Source organism: Fukomys damarensis, unplaced genomic scaffold (genome assembly GCF_012274545.1).
Source record: "Fukomys damarensis isolate Sample0158 unplaced genomic scaffold, DMR_v1.0_HiC HiC_scaffold_13, whole genome shotgun sequence".
NCBI lineage: Eukaryota > Metazoa > Chordata > Mammalia > Rodentia > Bathyergidae > Fukomys > Fukomys damarensis.
Genome location: NW_022900925.1, coordinates 1,486,978 through 1,496,552, shown reverse-complemented (window position 1 = coordinate 1,496,552; position 9,575 = coordinate 1,486,978). Strand labels below are relative to the sequence as shown.

At 36.4% G+C, this 9,575-nt stretch overlaps 1 protein-coding gene across 3 annotated transcripts in view; it reads left to right on the top strand.

Annotated features, from left to right (window-relative positions):
- Akap10 (A-kinase anchoring protein 10) overlaps positions 1-9,575 on the top strand; it is a 71,737-nt gene that overhangs the window by 56,372 nt on the left and 5,790 nt on the right. For 2 of the 3 annotated variants that reach the window (XM_033762744.1, XM_010635156.3), the window contains one exon: positions 8,408-9,569. In XM_033762744.1, coding sequence (XP_033618635.1) covers positions 8,408-8,413 — 6 coding nt within the window. In that variant the 3' untranslated portion in view covers positions 8,414-9,569. Of the gene's footprint in view, positions 1-8,407; positions 9,570-9,575 lie in introns of those variants that run through there. The other variant, XR_004516931.1, reaches the window with a different exon arrangement.

Here is a 9,575-nt window from a genome sequence, read left to right as displayed (position 1 = left end):
AAGTCACATCTTCATGATCAGTATACTCCATTCAACTGGACTGCCACCTGCTATTTTTGTCATCTCTCAATAATAATGCCATCAAAATGATCTTAAATGAAATTAAATGAAATTAAATTAAAGCCCTTATGATTCAGTCATCCCTTTAGGGCACACTTCTGAACATTGTTGCATTGGGGATCAAGTCCTTGTACCTGAGTCTTTGAAAGACATTTTATATTTAAATCATAATGCTGTATAAAAATTAAACACACACACACACACACACACACACACACACACACACAAATGTTTAGAAGTAGCTAAGTGCTGCAGCATTTGCTTAACATGTTTCAGGTCTTGGATTCAATCCCTGATAATTGGAAAGAAAAAAAAATGACTTGAGTGGAATTTCTTGAAATAAAAAAATAAAGTACTTGAAATGAAAAGTACAGTGCCTAAAATAAATAATTGCTTAGAAATCATAGAAAAAAGGATGAATGAAAAACAGTGGAAAGAATCCAAAATGAAACCCAAATGAAAAAGACTGGAACAAAAAAAGAACAAATTGTTGGTGAAGTGCAGGGAAATTTTATATATATATGATTTGATATTTATTTATTTATTTGTTTGTTTATTTATTTGTTTGTTTATTTATTTATTTATTTATGATTTGACCCCTAAAGAGGATGAGGTGCAGAGAAAAATATCTGAAGAAATAATGAGCAAAAACTATTGAGGTTGATGAAAACTATAAACCCATAGATCCAAAAAGTCCACCAAACCACAGACAAAATAAACATCACAGAAGAACACACCAAGATACATTATACTCAAATTGCTGAAAGTTAGTAATGAAGAAAAATCTTAAAAATATCTGGAGGAGGGCCAGGGATTTAGCTAAGTGGTTCCGCCACCTGCTTCTCAAGCCCAAGGACCAGGGTTTGATCCCTGGTACTGAAAAAAAGAAAAAAAATACCTGGAGGAGAACCCATGCCTGTAATCCCAGCACTTGGGAGGCTGCAAGTTCAAGACCAGCCTGAGCAACATAGTGAGACCCTGTCTCGACAGTCCCTCCCCCATGTAGTTATGCATGTATGTACATGTATATGTGTGTATATATTTCTATATATGGAGGAGATTTTTTTAATATACAAAATAAGAACAGTAGTCTTTTTGTCAGAATCTAAGTGGCTTGTTGACTTGGAAGACAGATGAGCCAACACCTTTAAAATACTCCAAAAAAAAAAAAGAAAAACAGACCTAAACAGTGAAGATATTTTTTTGCAGTACTGGGGATTGAACCCAGGGGCTGGCACATGGCAAGGCAAGTACTTAACACTGAGCTATATCCTGAGCCCTTTGTTTGTTTGTTTGTTTTCCTGTACCAAGGATCAAACTCGGGACCTTGCATGTGTAAGGCAAGGTGCAGTGCTACTGAGGTAACTTCCCGCCCCTTTTTATTTATTGTTTGTTTGTTTTTGTTTTTTTTGGTAATGACAATGTATTTTGGGGTCTACAACATACATAGTAAAATATATGATGGTAGTGCAAAGAACAGGAAAGGAGAAATGGAAAAAATTAAGTTTCTTAAACTTATAATGTTATTTTTGATGGCATAGTGTTAGACTTTAAAGATGTACACTGTAAATGGTAAAAGCAAACACTAAAAAATGAGAAGTATAGCTAATAAGCCAAGAGTGAGAGATAAAATACAACCCTCAAAACTACTGAATTTAAAATATTTAGGAAGAGAAGAAAAAAAAGGAACAGTGGGACAAATAGATCATAGATTGAAACCAAACCAAATCATGTTAATAATTACATTAAATGTAAATGATCTAGTTAAAACAGACTGTCGGATTGGATAATAAAGCACAGTAGGTTAAATGTAAAAGAAGGAAAGCAAAATACCATACAGACACTGTCAAAAGAAAGCTGGAATGGCTATATGGATACAAATCAGAGTGATTTTCAAAATAAGTAGTAGTATCAGGCACAGGCATCCAGAAAATATATACATCTAATAACAGTTTTAAAAAGCATTAATCAGAAAGGATAGAACTATACAGAGTAGCATACAAATACATAATAACTATTGGAGTTTTCAACAATCTTCTTTCATTAATAGAGCAATGATATAAAAGATTTAACACTATGGAGCATTTTAACCTAAATGACATTTATTTGTTTGTTTGTTTGTTTATTTATTTATTACTGGGCATCAAACTCAGGATCTTGAACTTGCAAGGCAGGCACAATACCAAATGACATCTGTAAAGCAGTACACCCGGCAACAACAGAATATACTTTTTTGTTTTTGGGGATATGCACATGGAATATTCACCAAGATTTTCCATATTCTGAGCTGTGAAAAAAATTGCAATAAACTTTAAAGGATTGCAATCACAGCCTGTTTCTAACCATAAAGGAATTAAACTAGAGACCAGAACGAAGATATCTGGCAAATTCCTCAAATATTTGGAAACTATATTACCCTTCTTAGTAACCCATAAGTGAAAAAAAAAATGAAAGGGAAAGCTAGTTTAAAGTATTTTGGATTGACTTAAAATGAAAACACCTCAAAATATTTGTGGAATGTTACTAAGAGTATCTTAGAGGGATACCGATAGCATTTAATGTTTATATTAGAAGAAATAAAAGTGTTTTCTGTCTTACTAGAAAAAGAATAAATTAAGCCCAAAGAAAGCAGAAACTAGGAAATAACAAAAATAACTGAGGATCAGTTATATAGAAAATAGGCAAATAATAGAGAAAAACCAAATGCTAGGTCTTTGAAATACCAATTAAATTGAAAAATCTCTAGCCTGGGGTGAAACTATGAGATTAGGCATGAATTACCAAGACCTGGATTGAAATAAAGGATTATTAGCACAGATTCTACAGTTATTAAATTGACAGTAGGGGAATAATATGAACAACTTCCTACTAATAAGTTTAACAACTTTGGTGAAATGGAGGAATTCTTGAGAGACACAGAGAAAGAAAAGAAATGGAAAACCTGAGTAAATCTGTATCTTTTAAAGACATTGAATTTGCAGTTAACCTTTCCACAAAGAAAGCTTCAGTCTCAAATATAATTTAAAGAAAATAATACCGTAGAGAGTGTTCTAGGAAGATGAGAAGGTAATATTTTGCAACTGGTTCTATAAGGGCAACATTACCTTGACACAAATATCAGACAAAGCCCTTTTAAACAAAAGACTGCAGAATAGTTTCCTTCACAAACATGCATGAAGTTTTTTTTTAGCACAATACAAGGGAACTGATCTAACAGTACATAGAAAGGATACTAAGATACTACATCATTATTCCAAAAATGCAAGGTGATTTTAATATTTGAAAATTAATTATTATAATTTACCATATTAACATACTGAAAAAGAAAATATGATTATAGATGTCATCTGTAGATGAAGAAAAATAATAAAATTAGAACTTCTTGTAAAAATCTAATAGTATAGTGGGGGCAGGAAGCTGCATGATCAAGGCAGTATGGTATTAGCTTAAGTGTGGACATATAGATTGTTGGGGGAAAAAATAGTGTTGGACTGGGAATTTAGCTCAGTGGTTCCTCTGACTACCTCTCCAGCTCAAGATTCCGAGTTTGATCCCCAGTACCAAAAAAAAAAAAACCCCAAAAAAAAACAATGTCAAAGTAGACTCAAAAATATAGTAAACTAATTATTTTAAAATACCTGCCAAGATAATTCAATGAAGGGCTGGGGATTTAGCTTAGTGGTTCCACTGCCTGGCTAGCAAGCATAAGGACCCAAATTCTATCCCCGGTACAAAAAAAAAGAATTCAGTGAAGGAAAGACCCACCTTTTTCCAAAAATGGTGCTGGAACAACTGATGATATCTTTATAGATAAGAAGTGAACTTTGGTGCTTACAGCGTATACAAAATGAACTTGAAATTGCTCATAGACTTGATTATAAATGCTTAGGTTATAATACTTACAATAGAAAATATTTATGGTTTTAGCTTAGCAAAGATTTCTTCAATCACACCCAGCATGAGCCAGCTATAAAATAGAAAAAAAAAAAAAAAAAAAAGGCCGGGGCATGGGGGGGCATGCCTGTAATCCCAGCACTCGGGAGGCTGAGGCAGGAGGATCGCTGTGAGTTCGAGACCAGCCTGAGCTACATAGTGAGTTCCAGGTCAGTCTCACTATATAGTGAGACCCTGTCTCAAAAAAAAAAAAAGATAAATTGAACTTAATCAAAGCTAAAAACTTCTGCTCTTCAAAAGATTCTGTTATGAAAATGAAAATGCATATCACAGAGGGGAGAAGATATATGCAAAATTTTTTCTGATAAAAGAGTTGTGTCTGGAATACTTTTGAGTCCATGGACTCCCAAGGAGTGACAGTTTGATTTTATTGTAGTGACCAAAAGGTATGAGCAAATACTACACAGAAGATATAGGGATGGCAGATATTCACGTGCAGACATGCTCAATTACTCTTTGGGGAAATGCAAGTTACAGTGATATTCTACAACATACCCCAAAGAATGAGTAAAATTTAAAAGACTCAGGGTCAATCTGTTGGCTAAGATGTGGAGCAGTTTGATTACTGGTGGAAATGAAAAATGGCCACTTTGAAAAACAGTTTGGCAGTTTGGTACATAGTTAGACATAAACTGGCCAGGTACTTCTTTGGAGAATCTGGTGTCTGAATTTTTTTTTTCCCCTTTCAGTTCTTAGACTGAGCACATTCCCCAGAGAAAACTACCGATCTGCCTACAATATAAGATAAATGCCAGATTGCCGGTTTTCTAGGCACCAAGTAGGACAAAGCTAGAGGAGGCTCTGTATTGGTTACATTTGACCCCTCCCTGAGCCCCCTGTTTTCAGTATGACATCCTTAGCTGAGTGTGGTGGTGCACACCTGTAATCCCAGCACTCGGGAGGCTGAGGCAGGAGGATTGCTGTGATTTCGAGACCAGCCTGGGCTACATAGTGAGTTCCAGGTCAGTCTCAACTACATAGTGAGACCCTGTCTCAAAAAAACCAAACAAAAAGATACAGTATGACATCCTTGCTCTCAGGTATACCTCGTGTACCTTAACCAGAGACACTGTTTTATTTTACCCAGAGATCTCTGACTTCTCCACTGGTTTTGGGTTTTAGACAGAGCCAGTCACCTTAGTTGTAAAATAATCACTATAGATTTAACTGCTTCTAAACATGGCTTCTCACAAATCCTCATGTTTGTACCCACCCATAGATCTGTTTACTAGGGGTCCTGGTACCATTAATTCCTTGGGCTTTGAGGGGTTTTGTATTACAAGCCAGGTTCTCATGTGTCTCCAGTTTTAGGATTGAGATTTTTAAGTCTATTAAATTATTTACCATTCATACATTTGTTTCTAGCTTCTAAAATTTTGTTGTTGCCACTTCTGTCTTTCCCACTCATGTGAATTTCTTTAAAAAAAAGAAAAAAAGTGCTGATTTAAGGAGTGGATTGAATAAGTATACAATCAATCCACCATCTTTTCCTGGAAGTCAGATGGCTATTGTTTGAAATTCTGACTTCCTGAAAGCTAATATTCTCTTTTCCTATAGCTTTACCAACTGGCTCTAGGCTAGCCCATGACAGCCACACAAAGCATTGATTTAAAATGTTGAACACAGCGGGGGGGATTTAGCTCAGTGGTTCCACCTCCTACTTTGCAAGTGCAAGGACTGGAGTTCTATCTCCAGTACCAAAAAAAAAAAAATGTTGAACAGTCTTAGTTGCACCCCACCAGTCTTTTCTTCAAGCCAAATATTTCCCCCTGCAAGTTTTACTTCTTCCAATTTGATTCATGAAGATTTAATATGATAGAATTTCTGCTCATCTTCTTTGTTAAGGCATTAAACTACTCGTTTATATTAAGTAAAAATTAGGAGTTAGGCCGGGGATTTAGTTCAGCAGTTCGGTGGCCTGCCTTGCAAGCGCAAGGACCCAAGTTCAATCCCCGGCACCCCCCCCAAATAAATAAATAAATAAAATTTAAAAATTAGGACTGAGAGAAAAATAAATAAGAGTTTTTAAACTTTTTTCTTTCTTTCTTTGTGTGTGTGTGTGATGCTGGGGAGTCAAGCCCAGTCTTGAGCATTCTACAGTGAACTTCACCTCCCAGCCCGAAGAAAAACATGTTCTGTTATGCCCATATAACCTGCAGTAGTATGGAGAGCTTGAATCTGATCTAAGTTTAGCATTACCCTTTTCCTGCCAACTGTCTAGCCAATGTTTTTTCTCTGAGAACTGTCATTACCAGAGCGTGGTTTAATTGTGAACTTTTCACTGAGCTGATTTATACTAAACTCCTATTCATTTTTGCAGACTCTTTATCTTCTTTTTTCTGTCTATATTTATCTTCTGTCTCCATCAAACCTAAAATAGTAAAGAGCAAGCTAAAGGTGTGTAAAGAATTGCAAGGTAGTTATTTTTAATGATTATTATCATGTTGATACTCAACTGTTTGACAATAAGAAAATGTTCTTTAGAAATCATTTTGAACCCAGGCGTGGTGGCACATGCCTGTAATCCCAGCACTCAGGAGGCTGAGGCAGGAGGATCGCTGTGAGTTCGAGACCAGCCTGGGCTACATAGTGAGTTCCAGGTCAGTCTCAACTACATAGTGAGACCCTGTCTCAAAAAAACCAAAGGAAAAAAAAAAAAGAAATCATTTTGAAAAGCAGATGTTTAAAATTCAAACTTTTCATTTGAGTTGTATGTTCAGGTTTTATTACTATGTGCTTTCATTTTTAGGATATACTGCTATATTATATTTTGATTTTTAAGCATGATAGGCTTTGTCTTTGTCTTGTTAGGGCATATATATTGTCTGTCTCTCAAGGATCAGTGGTATATTGGTACTGAAAAATACTAGTAGAAGTATCTGAGTCTTTTATTTTTTAATTTATCTTACAGTACTAGGGATTGAACCAGGGCCTTTTCAGTGGTAGGTAAGTGCTTTGCCACTGAGCTATACCCCTCAGCCCTTGTGTCCATTTTTAAGATAATATCTGTGTGACCTTTTTTTTTGTTTGTTTGCTTTGATTTTTGAGACAGGGTCTCACTATGCAGTTGAGACTGACCTTTAATTTACTGTGTAGCCTGGGCTGGTCTCACAATCTTCCTGCCTCAGCCTCCTGAGTGCTGGGATTACAGGTGTGCACCACCACGCCCGGCTCTGTGTGACCTTTTGCAAGTGACTTACTTTCTTAATCCCTTGTCTGTCTGTCTGTCTCTCTCTCTCTCTCTCTCTCTGTCTGCCTGCCTTCCTTCCTTCCTTTGATGTTGTTAAGACAGGGTCTCACTATGTAGTTCATGCTGGCCTTGAAACCTTGAACTAATGGCCATCCTCTTGCCTCAGCTTCCCAAGTGCTGGGATTACAGGTGTGCACCACCATGACTGGCTAGATCCCTAATTTCCTCAACAGTAGGTCAGAGAAATTGGATGAAGAAACCTGCAGTGATCCTCCTTCAAATTTTTATTCCATGACTTTATAAATGAGCAGTAATAGGCCATGCAGGATCAGTTGGTCTGTTTAGCCCATGTTGATACTTCTCTGCTTTAAGTCTTCAATCATACTTGCCCATAGAATGTACTTAGATATTCAGTGTAAACTAGCTTGTATCCTTACTGACTTGTGTCACGAACATGTCCCAGCTCACTAATAGTAGAGACTGTCTTCTGTGGTGTTTATTTTCTCTCCAGTTGGAGTAAAGGACACTCAGCCTCATGAACTTGGTCTAAGGAGTCTAATTGATTCAAGTTCTTTTTTCCTTTGTAAAGACTGTGGAGTATCCCATACTTTGGTTTTATAGTTATTTAATCCCTATGAATGATCATTTAGGATGTTTGAGTTTTTTCCCTGTTACAAGCAATGTTTTTATGAATGTTTGTGTGTCTTTATCCTCTCATGAATGTGCCATAGGTTTGGTTAATTTCTAGAAGTAGAATTACTCTGTCAAAAAGTGGGGGGGAAAGGTGGAATATTTTTCATTCTAATATATAAAATAAAGATAAAAAGCAAGTACTTAACATCTTGAGCTTCTGTTCACTCATGTATAAATGAGGATAATTATAATATTTTACCCCACAAGATTGTAGTCAGTTTCTGGCTGTCAAAAGCTCTGGCATATAGTAAGCATTGAGTAAGTGTCAATTGCCTTTCTCTTATTTTTTATTTTTTTATCGCTTCTCAGCCTTTTGGCTAAGATCAAGTGTATTTTTTATTTATTTTCAGTACCATGTTTCAAACTCAGTTCCTTGCACTTGTGAGGCAGGCGGCAGCACAACTGAGCTAAATCTCTGGCCCTCAATTGCCTTTCTTAATCTGTAATGATAATATGTCACTTGTTATAGCAGTGTACCTTAATTTTTTCTTTATCTTTTTTTTTTTCCAGCTATGACTCAAGGCCTGAGATAAAGGACATCTTCTTTTGAAGTATAAGAGAACTTTGTCCTTTGGTTGGATTCTACAACACAGCCAGTGAAAACAGAGCACTGTATTTTTTTCACTGATACATCACTGTTGTTTCCAAGAAAGAATGGGAGACAATCCTAGACCATATTGCAGAATAACATGTAGCCATAAAATGATGCACATGGTGTTCGCACAGTGAGTCACAAAGATACAAAATGGTATTGTTTACATTACTAGAAAATTACTAGTTTTCCAATGGCAATAACTCATTTATGAGAGAATTAGTCCACTGGATAGCCAGGGACCATATCCTGTGTGAGGCAGATAAATGTAGAGTTGATATTTGATATAGATTCTTGTAGTGGGAATCCATCCCTAACAGCATTTTAAAGCATGTGGCAGAGGTGCTTTACTTCATCCTCTTAAAGTAACATGTGAGTCAGCCCTACTGAGAGCCAGGCAGCTCCAAGTGGCAGTATGGGGCTAGAAGCTTGTAAAACAGGTTGAGGCTTCCTTATGTAGTCTTCCTTCACAGAAGCTTTAATTTGGAAGGAAGCTGTCAAGTCACAGGTCAAGCCTCAGTGACATGGACCTTCCTTTTGGTGGTAGCATACAATTTTCACATTTTACCCGCTCCTGAGATGCACTATCCTTAAAACCAGTATCTCCTCCTCTAACAAAAGGGCAAATCTAAGTTTACTTTGATTACTTAGTTTTGTTCTTCTAGAATTCTGTGCTCCAGTTACTTAACTTTCCCTTCAGAATATATGTGGGAAGATAAAAAAGTAAAGACCACTCCAGTTTTTTACTTGCAGTACTTTAAACAAAATGGTTATTTTGAGGTTGTTTTATTTCCTCCAATAACATGGAGAGAGAAGCACTCAACATTGTTTGATTGCCTTCTCCATTCTTTGGTATGAGTGGGAAGTGTGCAGTTAGTGGCTTTTCTTTCTGTCTGTCTTCTGGACAGTAGGAGACTTGCTTGCTGCACTTCTGCTCAGTCATTGTTGTGTTGGGTCTGCACACTCCACTGTCCATGTTGCACCAGTCCTTTCCTGATGCATGTGACTAAGGAGAAAGAAAGTTCTATTGGGCGTTACTGCTTTTGCTCAGACTTTGAAAAAAAAAGAATGAATATATATATATAT